Below are 17821 nucleotides of genomic sequence, written 5' to 3' on the forward strand. Positions count from 1 at the left end.
TACTCCGACAACAACATTTTAAACTTTACTCATGTTATTTCCTTTCTCATGTATCTGTACACTGTGGATGACTCGATTGTAATCATGTATTGTCTTACTGCTGACTGGTTAGCACACAACAAAAACGTTTCACTGAACCTCAACGCACGTGACAATAAACTAAAGTCAATAAACACAACTCAATAAATTAATTGGGTCACACAGCATGGAAATGGGCCCTTCGGCCCAACTTGCCCATGCTGAGCAAATTTCCCCACCTACCCACGTTCGGGCTATATTCCTCGAAACCTTTCCTATCCATGTACCTGTCTATGTGTCCTTTAAATGCTGTTATAGTACCTGCCTCAACTACCTCCCTTGGCAGCTCCTTCCATGTTTCCACCACCCTCTGTCTCTCATCATTTTATATACTTCCATCCCATCCCCCTCATATCTTCGATGCTCCTGAGAAAACTTCCCAAGTTTGTTGGAAAACAGAACCTCAATCCAATAAACTTATCAAACAGGTACAATGAACCAACTAACTAAACACAGGCATATGTTGGGATGTCCAAATATAAATGGTCTGATTATTCTAGTAATGGGATTGCAAGAAAATTGAAGACACATTTTAAAAATGTATATAGAGGTGTCTAAAATCATGAGAGGAATAGATCGGATGGACGTACAGAGTCTCTTGCCCACAGTGGGGGAATCGAGAACCAGAGGACATAGGTTTAAGGTGAGGGAGCAAAGATTTAATAGGAAATCTGAGGGGTAACTTTTTCATGCAAAGGGTGGTGGGTGTATGGAACGAGCTGCCACAGAAGGTAGTTGACTATCTCAGTGTTTCAGAAGCAATTAGACAGGTACATGGATAGGCCAGGTTTAGAGGAATATGGGCCAAACGCAGGAAAGTGTGGATGGGACATGTTGGTTAGTGTGGGCAAGATGGGCCGAAGGGCCTGTTTCCACACTGTATGCCTCCACGACTCAAAATTTCGTGGCTGAATTAGATTCCATGTCATAGATGCATTAAAAAAAATTAATGTTCTGTTAATGCTGAAATCTATGACATTATATTTTGGGTTCAAACAAAGGAAAATGGGCAATGGTTGTTATGTGCCGACGTAAACACAACTCTTATTAAATCAGATCGCATTATTTTTCAGATGTAATCTTGTTCAGCATAAGTTATTGAAGAAATTCCAATGGGAAAGACAAGTTTTAAAAAAAAACCTCAATGGAACAACAAGCAGCTCTTTGAAAATGCCCGTTAAATTTTTCTGTAAGAGTAACTCGGTATGTATTTCAAATATTTTCTACTGCTGCTTAGCTTGGCCTGGATTTGCACATCTGGAATTTCTGCAGGGGTTCCGTCAATTCTCCGCTGTAATTGCAGCAGAAGATTGGGAGACTCCGGAGAAATGGCAAATATTTTTCACATTGTTGGGTAGCTGCCATGATCGTCGTTATGTTGTGGAAAAATACGGCAAGGCAGTGTCCAGGTGTGCTGCACAGGTGTTCAGCCACAGCTGGATATTGTCAGGGGCTGGAGACACACTGAACTGCAGCTGCTGGTTTGCAAAAAAAAGACACAAAGTGCTGGAGTAACACATCGGGTCAGGCAGTATCTGTGGGGAACATGAATAGGTAACGTTTCAGGTTGGGACCCTTCTTCAAAGAAACCTATCCATGTTCTCCAGACATGCTGCCAAAACTGCTGCTACTCCAGCAGTTTGTGTCTTTTTTCTCTTAATGATAAACACGTTCAGTTTAGTTTAGAGATGCAGCATGGAAACAGGCCCTTTGGCCCACCAGGTCTTCCCTGACCATTGATGATCCCATTGTCTCATCCATCCCCGGCACACTCAGGGCAATTTAGAGGGCCAATTAACTTAGACGCCCACACGTCTCTGGGAAGTGGGAGGAAACCCATGTAGTCACAGGGAGAATGTGACAACGCACACAGACAGCACCCGAAGGCAGGATCGGACCTGGGTCTGTGGTGTTGTAAGGCAGCGGTTCTACCCGCTGCACCACTGCGCCCTCAGTGATCGCTACAAACAGCCAAAAATGGAATCAGGCCAAGTCAAACACCCAAAGTGCAATAAAAGTGTGCTCAGTGTTTCTCAATCTCACTTTGCTTCTAGGTAACGGGTCTAGAGTTCATCTGCAATTAGTAAAACAATTTAGGCTTGAAATGCTTCAAAATGTGAAATATTATTAAAGGAAGCATTTGAATGAAAGTAGGTGCATGGGGCATGCAGCATATTCCAACAAGTCTCATTTTTCACAGATGGGCCCCAGCTCCATAAGCAAGAGATGATTCATAGCAAAAATATTAATTTCTCAGCTGTCCATATGGACACTCAAGATGTGGCTGTATTTGCACTTACTTTTAAGTGGGAAGTGATTTTTTAATCACAACAATTTAATAGATCGTTTTAAACGACGTGTACATATATTTCTAACATATTTTTTAGTTTAGTTTAGTTTAGTTTATTGTCACGTGTACCGAGGTACAGTGAAAAGCTTTTGTTGTGTGCTAACCAGTCAGTGGAAAAGACTATACATGATTACATTCAAGCCATCCACAATGTACAGATGCATGATACAGGGAATAACGTGGAATAATGTTCAGTGCAAGATAAAGTCCAATCAATGATAGTCCTTGGATCTCCAATGAGGTAGGCAGTAGGTCAGGACTGCTCCCTCGTTGGTGATAGGATGGTTCAGGTGCCTGATAACAGCTGGGAAGAAACTGTCCTTGAATCTGGAGTGCGTTTAAACACTTCTGAACCTTTTGTCCGATGGGAGAGGGGAGGAGTGGCCAGGGTGAGACTGGTCCTTAATTATGCTGGTGCCTGTTCTGCTCTTAAATATGAAAAACAACCAAATGATGTTTGATTAAAAAAAGACTAAAAGTGCCGAAGTCAGCGAGTCAGGCAGTATCTCTGGAGAACATGGATGGGTGATAGTGATACAGCATGGAAACAGGCCCTTCGGCCCAACTTGCCCACATGGCCAGCTACATTAGTCCCACCTGTAAGCATTTGGTCCATATCCCTCCAAACCTGTCCTATCCATGTACCTGTCAGTTTCTTAAATGTTGGGATAGTCCCTGCCTCAACTACCTCCTCAGGCAGCTTGTTCCATACATCCACCACCCTATGTGTGAAAAAGTTATCCCCTCAGATTCCTATTAAATCTTTTCCCCTTCAACTTAAAACTATGTCCTCAATTCACCTACTGGGCAAGAGGCTGCGTATCTACCCAATCTATCCCTCTCATGATCTTATATACCTCTATAAGATCACCCCTCATCCTCCAGCGCTCCAAGGAATAGAGGCCTACTCAACCTCTGCCTATAGCTCAGACCCTCTAGTCCTGGCAACATCCTTGTAAATCTTCTCTGTATTCTTTCCAGCTTGCCAACATCTTTCCTATAACACGGTGCCCATAACTGAACACAATACTCTAAATGTGGCCTCACCAACGTCTTATACAACTGCAACATGATCTCCCAAATTTTATATTCAATACTCTGGTTCATGAAGGCCAATGTGCCAAAAGCCTTTTTGACCACCCAATCTACCTGTGACTCCACCTTCAGGGAACCATGCACCTGCACTCCTAGATCCCTCTGCTCATCAAACTACCCTGAGCCCTACCATTCAGTGTGTGATGTTTTGCATTGGAACCCTTCTTCAGACTGATTGTAGTGGGATGGGGGGGGGGGGGGGGGAGGGAAGAAGGCCAGAAGATAGTTTGGGGCAGGACAAGTGATAGGTGGATACAGGTGATGGAGGTTGACTTGACTCCACCAGTCGGCTCGGTTGAAGTTAAGGAGTTAAGGCAGAGAATTTTGCAGGAATAGGCAATAGCTATTCAACTGCTCCAAATACAACACAATAAATCACCACATTTCTCATTAACAGCATGAGAAAGTGGTTGTGCAAAACATCATTTAATACGAGAAAATATAACAAATGCCCCTTCTGTTGAAACAATCAACAGTTAAAGTACGTCAGGTCAAAGTTGTAACTTAGTTCATATCAAGGAATGTATTGGGACAAATAAATATATCATAGAAATATCTCCATTACTAAAGGCACTTAGTATTTCTTCTTATTAGAGTGGCAGAGTGGCGCAGCAGTAGAGTTGTTGCCTCACAGCGCCAGAGACCCGGGTTTGATTCAGACCACTGGTGCTGCCCGGAAGAAGTTTGTACAATCTCCCTGTGACTGCGTGGGTTTTCTCCAGTTTCCTCTCACACTCCAAAGAAGTGCAGATTTGTAGGTTAATTGGCCGTCTTTTCAGCATAAAATAAGCGATTGATGTTTTTTAAAATCAAAATTATGAGATTAGTCATACTCATTGCCCTCAGAAGATCAATCATTTGATGAAGTTTTGTAACTTTGTCGGTGCCAGAAACGTGGTGACACTTGTGTACTGCCGAGGTGAGGTCTGCTACCATGATTTTATTGGGTTGTACGCAAAACAAAGCATTTCACTGTACCTAGGGACACGTGACAATAAAGTATCATTGAAATTATTATGGGTAACAAGGAAATGGCAGAAGAGTTGAACAGGTACTTCGGAACTGTCTTCACCAAGAAAGACACAAACAATCTCCCAGATGTACCAGAGGACGGAGGATCCAGGGGGGTAGAGGAACTGAAAGAAATTTTCATTAGGCGAGAAATAGTATTGGGTAGACTAATGGGATTGAAGGATGATAAATCCCCAGGGCCTGATGGTCTGCATCCCAGGGTCCTCAGGGAGGTGGCTCTAGAAATAGTGGACGCATTGGTGATCATTTTCCAATGTTTAATAGATTCAGGATCAGTTCCTGTGGATTGGAGGATAGCTAATGTTATCCCACTTTTCAAGAAAGGAGCGAGAGAGAAAACGGGGAATTACAGACCAGTTAGCCTGACTTCGGTGGTGGAAAAGATGCTGGAGTCAATTATTAAAGAGGTAATAACGGTGCATTTGGATAGCAGTAAAAGGATAAGTCCAAGTCAGCATGGATTTATAAAAGGGAAATCATGCTTGACTAATCTTCTGGAATTTTTTGAGGATGTGACAAGTAAAATGGATGAAGGGGAGCCAGTGGATGTAGTGTATCTAGACTTTCAGAAAGCTTTTGATAAGGTCCCGCACGGGAGATTGGTGACTAAAATTAGAGAACATGGTATTGGAGGTAGGGTGTTGACATGGATAGAAAATTGGTTGGCAGCAGGAAGCAAAGAATAGGAGTAAACGGATCCTTTTCAGAATGGCAGGCAGTGGCGAGTGGAGTGCCACAAGGCGCGGTGTTGGGGCCGCAACTGTTTATCATATATATTAAAGATTTGGAAGAGGGAATTAGAAGCAACACTAGCAAATTTGCGGATGACACAAAGCTGGGTGGCAGTGTAAACTGTGAAGAGGATGTTAGGAGGTTGCAGGGTGACCTGGACAGGTTGAGTGAGTGGGCAGATGCATGGCAGATGCAGTATAATGTAGATAAATGTGAGGATATCCACTTTGGCGGCAAAAACAAGGAGGCAGATTATTATCTCAATGGAGTTAGGTTAGGTAAGGGGGAGGTGCAGCGAGACCTGGGTGTCCTTGTACACCAGTCACTGAAAGTTGGCGTGCAGGTACAGCAGGCAGTGAAGAAAGCTAATGGAATGTTGGCCTTCATAACAAGAGGATTTCAGTATAGGAGTAAAGAGGTTCTGCAGTTGTATAGGGCCCTGGTAAGACTACATCTGGAGTAATGTGTACAGTTTTGGTCTCCTAATTTGAGGAAGGACATCCTTGTAATTGAGGCAGTGCAGCGTAGGTTCACGAGAATGATCCCTGGGATGGCGAGACTGACATATGAGGAAAGATTGAAAAGACTGGGCTTGTATTCACTGGAGTTTAGAAGGATGAGAGGGGATCTTATAGAAACATATAAAACTATAAAAGGACTGGACAAGCTAGATGCAGGAAATTTTTTCCCAATGTTGGGCAATTCCAGAACCAGGGGCCACAGTCTTAGAATAAAGGGGAGGCCATTTAAAACTGAGGTGAGAAAAAACTTTTTCACCCAGAGAGTTGTGAATTTGTGGAATTCTCTGCCACCGGCGGCAGTGGAGGCCAAATCACTGGATGGATTTAAGAGAGGGTTAGATAGAGCTCTAGGGGCTAGTGGAATCAAGAGATATGGGGAGAAGGCAGGCACGGGTTATTGATTGGAGACGATCAGCCATGATCACAATGAATGGTGGTGCTGGCTCGAAGGGCCGAATGGCCTCCTCCTGTACCTATTTTCTATGTTTCTATGTTAATCATTGAATTTATTCCAATGCCTCAGTTAGGCATCAACAAATCTGAGCACAACATATCAGGATAAAAATCAGCTTCACGACTGGTGTTTACCAAGAGAGCTGATCTCTGCTATCAGACTAAGACAGCAATCAGCCCTGACAAGAGTGAGGGGAAAAGAGGAAGAGGGAATTTGTTGAGCTTTATCGCTAATCAGAGGTATAAAAGTGTGTGCACATTGGCCGGGATGGTGTCAGATTAAATTAAACTGCCCCTCAATAATGGGACCTTGAGTGTACTGCAGAAATGAAGCAACCAGGATTGACAGAGTGGCACGGTGGTGCAGCGGTAGAGTTGCTGCCTTACAGTGACCCGGGTCCAATCCTGACCTCAGGTGCTGTCTGTACGGAGTTTGTACCTTCTCCCTGTGACCGTGTGGGCTTTCTCCGGGTGCTCCGGTTTCCTCCTACACTACAAAGACATGCATGATTTGTAGGTTAATTGTCTCCGATCAAAATTGTAAATTGTCCCTAGTGTGTAGGATAGTGGTAGTGTACGAGATGATCACTGGTCAGTGGGGACTTGGTGGTCCGAGGGGCCTGTTTCCACACTGTATTTCTACAGTCTAAAGGAGCAACAGTTACTGCCACAAAGCGTGGAGATCGTGAAAAATAAAATATATTTTATATCCATCATCAGATTCATTTGCTTCACACCAAGCTGGATAATTTACATCAAATCCACTATTATACGATTTACTTTTGCTTGCTTCAGACTATTTGAAATGAAGAGTTCAGCATTGCTAGTGATTGCATTCACATAAATATTTCAATCATCCAGAAATGAGACCTGTATTGAGATGAATAGATCATTTCTCAGCTCCAGAGATGTTCATGTAAGTATTGTGATTTCACCCCAGACACTGATTCTTCGTTGCAACATTCACAGTTATCACCAACATTTTCCTATTTCATTGAAACAGCTCAATTATGCAGCAGAGAAGGTTCAGATTTCAATCGTTTTCTTCCTGTATTCCCTTTAGGTTCAACTCCTTCTCTAACTGAGGGTAGACAACCTTCGAGGTTGAGCAGGCTCGGACTCTATTCCTTGGAGCGCAGGAGGATGAGGGGTGATCTTATAGAGGTGCACGAATTCATGAGAGGAATAGATCGGGTAGATAGATGCACAGTCTCTTGCCCAGAGTAGTGGAATCGAGAACCAGAGGACATAGGTTCAAGGTGAGGGGGTTAAGATTTAATAGGAACATGAGGGGTAACTTTTCTACGCTAAGGATGGCGGGTGTATGGAACGAGCTGTTGGAGGGGGTAGTTGAGGCAGGTACTATTGCAACGTTTAAGAAACATTTGGAGAGGTACATGGATAGGGCAGGTTTAGAAGGCTAAGGGCCAAATGCAGGAAGGTGGCACTTGTGTAGATGGTCAGCATGGGCAGGTTGGGCTGAAGGACCTGTTTCCATGCTCCAAGACACTAACTTGCTACTTGGTCATGTTAGCTGGGAGATACAAAGCTGCATCCTCACATGGTTCCATGAAAGTGTCCTTCTTCTGCACTAAGTACCACTCCACATCGTCTCACAAAGTCATGGCAAAATCAGGCAAAATCATGAGAACATTTAAGCTGCTGTACTTTAACACTCAGGCACAAGGAACTGCAGATGCTGGAATCTTAGGTAAAATATAAGATGCTGGAGTACCTCAGTGGGTCAGGCAGCATCTGTGAAGAACGCGGATAGGTGACGTTTCGGGTCCGGACTCTTCTTCAGTCTGAAGAAACGTCACCTATACATGTTCTGCAGACATGCTGCCTCACCTGCTCAGTTACTCCAGCACTTTGTGTTCTTTTGAACTTTCAGGTTGATGGCCTCATCAGTAATAGGAAGAGTGAGAATTCAGAAGCTGTTTAAAGTTGCAGAGAGGAGGGCAGGGTGAAGAGAACACAGGGACTGTCTGAATAATCACGTACGTTACATGATTGCTGAGCACCCATTCTGATTACATCTTGATTACATCTTCCACCAGGCTTCCAGGGCAAACAGTACTGGCCATAATGCTAGAGTGGTTACAGAGTGTACTAGCTGAAGCCAACCAGCTTTTGGATCTCATGGTAAAATGGGCGAGCGAGCTCTTTTGCCTTTTGAGCTCCGCGATGCAAAACCTGTTCGAGGAAACCTCGCTCTGCTCTCAGTCTCTCAATTTCGTTCTTAATTGGAGCAAACTTCTCAATGACTGCCTCAGCCACCACACACTTGTAGCGTGCAGTGTCCAGCCCTTTGCTGTGTTGTACAACCTCCTGGATGGTCTTTCCGGTCACTGCCGTGTGCACCGCTACCAGGTTTGATACTCCTGGGCGCGTGTCCGGGTCGTACGTCACTTCAGAGGTGAAGTCTGTCACTGCTTTGCGAAACTTCAATAATATCTCCTCTGCTGAATCAGTGACGTAGACCGTCGCTAACCTTTGAGGGTCTGACTTTGACATCTTTGAGGCAGGGTTTCTCAGCGATTTAATTTTCATAGTGTCACCTGCAGTGATGGGAAACAACAAAAGGAAAGTAACTATTTTGAAAGTTAAACTGAAACATTAAACTAATAGTCGACAGTGAAATCGATAGGTTGTGCAAAGATAGTCCAACATGTGAAGTTGCTTCATCTCAACTCTAAACTGACCAGGTAGAATCAAGATGGTAAGGGGGGCAAAGTTTAAAGGAGATGTGCAAGACATGCTTTTTTTACAGAGGGTGGTGGGTGCCAGAGGTGGTGGTGGTTGATACAATGGTGTTTAAGAGGCTTTTAGATAGGCACAGGGTGGCACACTGGCGCAGAGGTAGAGTTGTTGCCTGACAGCGCCAGAGACCTGGGTTCAATCCTGACTGTGGGTGCTGCCTGTACGGAGTTTGTACGTTCTCCCTGTGACCGCGTGGGTTTTCTCCGGGTGCTCCAGTTTCATCCCACATTTCAAAGACATGTAGGTTAATTGACTTCTGTAAATTGTCCCTGGTGTGTAGGAAAGTGCTAGTATCACAGGGTCGCTGGTCAGCGGGGACTTGATGGGCCAAAGGGTCTGTTTCCACGTTGTATCACATGGATACGCAGGGAATGGAGGAATATGGATCACAGGCGGGCAGAGGAGATTAGTTTAACTTAGCTTCATGTTCGGCACGGACATCATGGGTCAAAGGGCCTGCTTCTGTGCTCTGCTGTTCTACGTTTGTTCTACAATTGCTCTACTCACTTAGAATAGCTTTTGGTACAGGGAAGGAGCCGCCATATTGGTTATTGAAGATCCGGGCTACATCCTGTGCCAATTCCAGGTGCTGTATCTGATCCTCGCCAACAGGTACGTGGGTTGCTCTTATAGGAAGCAAGAAAAATAATAATCACTGCTTGGAAACTCGACCGAGAAGGTAAAAGTCTCTGAAGAAGGGTCCCGACCCAAAACATCGCCATTCCCTCCACAGATGACCCGCTGAATTCCTCCAGTGCTTTGTGTTTTGCTCAGGATTCCAGCATCTGCACTTCCTTGTGTCTCCAAAGGTAAAAGAACTGTTTCATAGGAAACTGGAATAACACAGCATTGTAACTGTAACACCGCTCCCTTTCTCCCCAACCCCCCACCCCCATCCTTCTCATGTGCCTCACCTGGACCCCACCTATTTCCCCCCTCCATTCATCCCCCTCCCACTCCCTTTTCCAGCTGTCTTCTCCGCCCCCATACTCAGTCTGAAGAGGGTTCTCGATCAGAATCCTGAAACGTTACCTATTCATGTTCTCCAAAGATGCTGCTAGACACACTGAGTTACTCCAGCACCTTGTTGCCTTTGAGGCATCTCAGCCAACAGTATCAGGAATGTGTTTTTTTAAGCATCTTTTATAACCTCCCTTCTTCCAGAGCAATTTAGAAATCGTGACCACTTTTGAAATGCAGTCACTTATTATAGAGAAAATTGCAGCAGGCAATTACAGAGAGCAAGATGCCACAAATGAAAGGATTGCAACAACCAGATAAACTATTTAATAATACTCCTCCTTACTCCACTCAGGCTGAAGACACGTCCTGCCCGAAACCGCATCTGTTCATTCTCTCCACAAACGCTGCCTGACCCACCGGGTTCCTCCAACACTTCAAACTATTTCACCATCCCAGTGATGTGTGAATATGAGAGATTTGATACGAGACAGGAGAGAATTATCCTGCACATCTTAAGTACATTCGCACATTCCACCTTCACCTAATGGGTGGATGGATCTTGTGTTAACATCCAGGGTGGCACTGACGCGCAGCGGTAGAGTTGCTGCCTTACAGCGCCCGAGACCTGGGTTTGATCCCGACTACGGGTGCTGTCTGTACAGAATTTGTTCGTTCTCCCCATGACCTGCGTGGGTTTTTCCCAGGAGCTCCGGTTTCCTCCTACACTCCAATGGCGTACAGGTTTGTAGGGTAAATGGCTTGGCAAAATTAAAACAATTGAGATTAATTTAGTTTTATTATTGTCACGTGTACCAAGGTACAGTGAAAGGCTTGCTATCCAGTCAGCGAAAAGACTACACATGATTATATTCAAGCTGTCCACAGTGTACAGATACAGGATACAGGGAATAATGTTTAGTGCACGATAAAGTCCAGTAAGTCAGATTAAAGGTTATTCGAGGGTCTCCAATGAGGTGAATGGTAAGTCAGGACCGCTCTCTAGTTGGTGATAGGATGATTCAGTTGCCTGATAACAGCTGGGAAGAAACTGTACCTGATTCTGTAGGTGTGCGTTTTTACACTTCTGTACCACTTGCCTGATGGGAGAGGGAAGAAGAGGGAGTGACCGGGATATTATGATTGATCCTTGTGGCCTTGCCGAGGCAGCGTGGTGCAAATGGAGTCAATGGAAGGGAGGTTGGTTTGCGTGATGGTCTGGGCTACATGTACAACTCATATAGGTAAGTATATTCAAATAGACACCTGATTGCCTTGCAACCCCCCAGAATTGAAGCGCTTACTTGTATAACAGAATATCTGCAGCCTGCAGGACTGGATAAGAAAACAGACCCAAACTGCCTTCTTCCTTCTGACCAGTGGCTTTCACCTGTAAAAATATAACAAAGGTCCTTTACCCACAGTGGGGATATTAGAGGGCATACATTTAAGGTACGAGGGGAAAGGTTTAATTGGAACACGAGCAGCCACTTTATCCACACAGTGGCTGCAGAGTATATTCTAGTATAATCATTGAAACATACCGATTAGTGAAAGGCCTGGACAAAGTGGATGTGGGAGTGTCTGGGACCAGAGGCCATAGTCTTAGAATAAAAGGACACACCTTTAGAAAGGAGGTGAGTAGGAATTTTTTTTAGTCAGAGGGTGGTGAATCTGTGGAATTCATTGCCACAGAAGGCTGTGGAGGCCAATGGATATTTTAAAGGCAGAGATAGATTCTTGATTTGTACGGGTGTCAGTGGTTATGAGGAGAAAGCAGGAAAATGGGGTTGAGAGAGAAAGATGGATCAGCCATGATTGAGCGGTGGAGTAGACTTGATGGGCCGAATGGCCTAATTCTGCTCCGACAACATGAACTCATGAACGTATATGGAACGAGCTGCTAGTGAAGGCTATTGGGTAAAGTGTGGGTTTGAGGATGGAGGAAGTCCCAGTCATGTCTCCAACAGATATCCTTTAAATAACCCTCTACCAACACTCTCCTCCGCCTAGCAGAGCTGGTCCTTACCCTTAACAACTTCTCTTTCGACTCCTCCCACTTCCTCCAAATCCAAGGCGTAAAAATGGGCACCCGCATGGGCCCTAGCTATGCGTGCCTCTTTGTAGGGTACGTTGAACCATCCCTGTTCCAGACGTACACTGGCCCTATCCCTGAACGCTACATTGACGACTGCATCGGTGCTACCTCCTGCACCCATGCAGAACTCACTGACTTCATTAACTTTACTACTAATTTCCATCCTGCACTCAAAGGCACTTGGACCATCTCCGACATCTCCCTACCGTTTCTAGATCTCACCGTCTCCATCACAAGAGATGGACTATCGACTGACATCTAATACAAACCCACTGACTCCCATAGCTATCTAGATTACTCTTCTTCCCACCCTGCTTCCTGTAAAGACTCCCAACACCCAATTCCTCCGTCTACGCCTCATCTGCGCCCAGTATGAGGTGTTCCATACCAGGTCATCGGCGATGTCCTCTTTCTTTAGGGAATGGGGGTTCCATTCTTCCATTATAAATGAGGCTCTCAATAGGGTCTCCTCGATATCCCGTAACTCTGCTCTAGCTCCCCCTCCCCCATTCGTAACAAGGACACAGTCCCTCTTGTCCTCACCTTCCACCCCATCAGCCGTCGCATACAGCATATAACCCTTCAACATTTTCACTACCTCCAAGGGGATCCCACTAGTGGCCACATCTTCCCATCTCCACCCCTTTCTACTTTCCGCAGAGACCGTCCCTCCGCAACTCCCTGGTCCACTCGTCCCTTCCCACCCCTCCCCAGGTACTTTCTCCTGCAACCGATGGAGATGCAACATCTGTCCCTATACCTCCCCCCTCGACTCCATCCAAGGACCCCGACAGTCTTTTCAGGTGAGGCAGAGGTTCGCTTGCACCTCCCCCAACCTCATCTACTGTATCCGCTGTTCCAGGTGTGGACTCCTGCATATCGTCGAGACCAAGCGCAGGCTCGGCGATTGTTTCGTTGAACACCTCCGCTCACTCCGACTAAACTTACCTGATCTCCCAGTTGCTCAACACCCCTCCTCCCATTCCCAATCTGACCTTTTTGTCCTGGGCCTCCTCCATTGTCAGGGTGAGGCCCAGCGCAAATTGGAGGAACAGCAGCTCATATTTTGATCGGGTAGCTTACACCCCAGCGGTATGAACACTGACTTCTCTAACTTCAAGTAGCCCTTGCTTTCTCTCTCTCCATCCCCTCTCCCTTCCCAGTTCTCCTACCAATCTTACTGTCTCTGACTACATTTTATTTCTGTACTGCCCACTCCCCTGACATCAGTCTGAAGAAGGGTCTCGACCCGAAACATCATCCATTCCTTCTCTCCAGAGATGCTGCCTAACCCGCTGAATTACTCCAGCTTTTTGTGTCTATCTTAGATATCCTTCAACCAGTGCAAGTGGCAGCAAATTTTACATGTGGACTTCTGCTGTGTTTCTCCACACTGGAGTAACCATTAGCTTACACAAGAGCTAATGTAATAAAAAGGATCTGCAGATGTTGTTTTTTACCAAAGATAGACACAAAATGCTGGTGAAACTCTGCTTTAAAGAGCTGGCAAAGAGATGGGGTAGGACAGAGCATGGCAGGTAATAGGTGAATACAGTAGGTGGTTTATAGATAGGCAGACTATCTGGTCAATGTATTACAGTAGGGGGTTATATAACCAGCTCACAATGCCGTAAGTACATTCTTTATGGAACTATAATCCAAATGAAATGAGCTTTACCATCGCAGAGACTAAACACCATGTACAAAATCTTTTCAATTTCTAGGGCAAGGTATCATACTCGAAAACTAAAATGATAAATGTTATTCCTCACCATTGAGTCTATATTACATTCTGTTTCTTGGACTTCTGATTGTGTAGTTCGTTTGGTTTATTGTCATGTGCACCAAGGTACGGTGACAAGCTTTTGTTGTGTGCTAACCAGTCAGCAGAGACTATACAAGATTATAATCGAACCACCCACAGCGTACAGATACATGATAATGGGAATAATGTTTAGTGCAAGATCAGGCCAGCAAAGTCCGATCAAATATAGTCCGAGGGTCTCCAATGGGGTAGGTAGTAGTTCAAGATTGCTCTCTAATTGTGGTAGGACTGTTCAGTTGCCTGATAACAGCTGGGAAGAAACTGTCCCTGAATCTGGTGGTGTGCATTTTCACACTTCTATACGTTGTGCCTGTTGGGAGTTGGGACAAGAGGGAGAAGGCCAGGGTGCGACTCATCCTTGATTATGCTGCTGGCCTTGCCTAGGCAGCGTGAGGTATAAATGGAGTCAATGGAAGGGAGGTTGTTTTGTGTGATGGTCTGGGCTGCATCCACAATTCTCTGCAATTTCTTGCGGTCCTGGATGGAGCTGTTCCCAAACTAAGTTGTGATGCATTCCGATAAAATGGTTTCTACGGCGCTGAGCATGTATAAAATAATAAGCAAAACACAAAATGCTGGAGGAACCTCAGCAGGTCGGGCAGCATCTGCGGAGGAGACGTTTCGGATCGGAACCCTTCTTCAGACTCTTCATGACCCGAAACATCCTCTGTCCATTCTCCCCGCAGATGCTGCCTGGCCCGCTGAGTTAGCATTCCAGCATCGGCGGTTACTCGTGTCTCGATAAAATAATAACATTTACTTCGGAAAAAAAAGCACAAAAGTAGATAAATGCGAGAGAAAAATTTACATCTGCAATTTGAAATTTCAGATGCCCACATTAAAATGACCAGAGGCAGATGATCAGCTGATGTAGTAATATAACCTACAAACTTTAGTGGAAACATTGCAACAAAAGAGCAGGTACCTTCCACTGAGGCAAACGGCGTAATCGTGGCAAGCTCGTCAGACAACCCAAGATCCAAGCTAATTCAGTGTGTTCCGAGATCTTGAAAACAAACAAGACATATTAATAGGATAAGAAGATAACTGCAGATGCTGGTACAAATCGAAGGTTTTTATTCACAAAATGCTGGAGTAACTCAGGTCAGGCAGCATCTCGGGAGAGAAGGAATGGGTGACGTTTCGGGTCGAGACCCTTCTTCAGACTGAATATTAATAGGATATTGGATTAGGAAATTTACTGCTCAGACATCTGCCAGACTCATGAAGTTTCAATCAGTGGTCATTTGTATGACAACAATGAGAGTCACCTGAGTGGAATGCCATTTACAAAGTGCCTTTACAATGAAGAACACCTCCCCACAAATTCTATCCTCTGATATCTTATTTATATTATTCTTCAGAATTCACCAGCGGTCTTGTAAGGGGTGGATTTGAAGAAAACATAATTTTGATTATTGAGGCCTTCCTCTAAGCATGCTTATCTTTAGTTGAAAATAAATTCTGATTGTTTCTCGTATTAGCAGGAAGCAAGCTTAGCAGTGTCGTTTGAAGAAAGTTAAACCTCCTGAGGAATCCCAGGGCAAACATTCTAAATAATTCTGAATCCAATACTGGCAATCCCTGACTTAAGCAATAGGTGACTTCAGTAAACTCGCACTAACGTAAGCAGTTCTTTAAACCCACTGCTTTATTTCCGAGATGCACGTCTCAGTCGCAGTGTGCTACTGACGTCGAATGTGGCCGTTTTTGCAAGTCAGTCAGTTGTTCTCGTGGATACTCCTCCCGTGGTCTCTATGTTGGAGCTCCCCCTGTGGTCTTCATGTCGGAGCTCCCCCTATGGTCTCCGTGTCGGAGCTCCCCCATGGTCTTCATGTCGGAGCTCCCCTTGTGGTCTTCATGTCGGAGCTGTCCCCAAAGTCTTCATGTTGGAGCTCCCCCTGTGGTCTCCGTGTCGGAGCTCCCCCATGGTCTTCATGTCGGAGCTGTCCCCATAGTCTTCATGTCGGATCTCCCCCCATGGTCTTCATGTCGGAGCTCCCCTTGTGGTCTCCGTGTCGGAGCTCCCCCGTGGTCTCCGCGTCGAATAGTAAATTTATGTGTGCGCAGTAGCACTTCCGTTTCTGACTTACGTAACATCTGACTTACACAAGGGTCCGCGTACATAAACCTCACGTGAGGCGGAGAGAGTCTGTATTCATGAAAGAAAGAAACTGTGGTCCACAATGAACTGTTTTGGACTTTACAGGTTACTGACAACAAACAGAAACTCATCACACCAGAAACATCTTTATGTACTGTCTCGATGAAGTCTTCTCATCTTACACTACAACCATTGCTCTTTTGTACTTATCTATAATTGCGCTTATGTCTCGCATGATTTTACTGAATTGTATTGACATCAAAGATTTCCACTGAATTCCACTGTACAGTAAATTTCCATTAAATATTATAAACCATTCTGAAAAGTAAATAATGGGGACACAAAGAAAGGCCCACACTGACCTTTCTGTCCTGGATCTCCTCCACTGCCAGAGTGAGGCCACACACAAACTGGAGGAACAGCACCTCATATTCCACTTGGGCAGTTTACACCCAACGGTATGACATTTTCCAATTTTGTGTAACTACTTAAACAATCCCCTGGCCCCTTCCTCCCCTCTCTTCTGTGCCCCACTAGGAGTCGTACCCATTTCTCTCCTTCTCCCGTCCCCTTCTACATATATTCCTTCTACATATGGATTCACAATCTGTACCTTTTCTACCCTCATCTCATAAAATCATGTGATAGGAGCCGAATTGGGCCATTCGGCCCATCAAATCTACTCCGTTATTCAATCATGGCTGATCTATCTCTCCCTCCTAACCCCATTCTCCTGCCTTCTCCCCACAACCCCTGACACCCATCTCACACTTTGTCTCTTCATCACTGCCCTTCGTCCATCCATCTGCTAATCAAAACAAAACCCGTCATTTAAAACCACCTATCACTTGCCAGGCTTTTGCCTGCCTCCACCTCTTTTCCAGCTTGCTCCCCCCATCCCCTCCACCACAACACAATCAGTCTGAAGAAGGGTCCCATCCCGAAACGTCGCCAATCTGTGTTCTCCACAGATGCTGCCTGACCCGCTGAGTTACTCCAGCTCTTTGTGTCTGAAGAAAAAAATGTTGCTCTGTAAAATAAAATATGTGACTTCCCCGTTTGAAAAGATCCCATGCCAGAAATTTGAGACCAGATGACAAACCACAAAGTCCCAAAACCAGAGGGAACAAGATCAGAAGCCTTGGAAAGCAGATTTAAACAATGCAATTTTCTGAAGTAGAAAGAGGAATGTGAAACATTGCAACAACCCCTATGAAAACATTCAATAAATGGCACAAATTTATTTTTACAATTCAAGCCGTACTGTAGCAGCCACCTGTGTTCAACTACAGAAAAAAGCTGTTCAGTGTGGCCGGGGCTGTTTGGATCTTCTAGCCCAGCTAAGTATTTTCTTTGGATGAATGTGTTATTTGTACATAAGGAATGCAAAATGTTCAGTAATCTTCGGGAGGTCCCGAGCCTTGCCAAAGCTAAACGGGGAGTGGGAAATCATAAAAATGAGGTTGAGAACGTTAGCTGGAACTGACCTTGGATTGTTGGAAGAGGACTGATCGCTCAGGGTTAATGCCGCACGCCAGGAGACTGGCTGTCATGTCCAGAATGTTTTGCCTGAGCGTGCTGGCGTCCTGAGGAACCGTGATGGAGTGCAGATCCACGATACTGTAGAGAACGGAGCTGTACCCATCCTGCAGCCTCACCCAGCTCTCAATGGCTCCCAGATAGTTTCCCAGGTGAGGCACACCAGTCGGCTGAATCCCGGAGAAGACTCGGTCGGCAATCTGCATTTTAAACAATAAATAAACAATTCCTTACAACACATCACTCACTAAACAGCGCTGACTGCATTCAG

The 17821-nt window shown here is 45.1% G+C and overlaps 1 protein-coding gene across 1 annotated transcript in view; it reads right to left on the minus strand.

Annotated features, from left to right (window-relative positions):
- Window positions 1-6996: 6996 nt before the first annotated feature.
- The window catches only part of wars2 (tryptophanyl tRNA synthetase 2, mitochondrial), a 43942-nt gene continuing 33117 nt past the window's right edge, over window positions 6997-17821 (minus strand). Inside the window, exons 2-6 of the mRNA XM_078408667.1 lie at window positions 17499-17750; window positions 14833-14913; window positions 11289-11374; window positions 9532-9650; window positions 6997-8822 (exon numbers count right to left, since the gene is read on the minus strand). Of these exons, the coding sequence (XP_078264793.1) occupies window positions 8374-8822; window positions 9532-9650; window positions 11289-11374; window positions 14833-14913; window positions 17499-17750 (987 nt within the window). The 3' untranslated portion in view covers window positions 6997-8373. The remainder of the gene's footprint in view (window positions 8823-9531; window positions 9651-11288; window positions 11375-14832; window positions 14914-17498; window positions 17751-17821) is intronic.

The sequence above is a fragment of the Rhinoraja longicauda genome, chromosome 12, assembly GCF_053455715.1.
Source record: "Rhinoraja longicauda isolate Sanriku21f chromosome 12, sRhiLon1.1, whole genome shotgun sequence".
Lineage (NCBI taxonomy): Eukaryota > Metazoa > Chordata > Chondrichthyes > Rajiformes > Arhynchobatidae > Rhinoraja > Rhinoraja longicauda.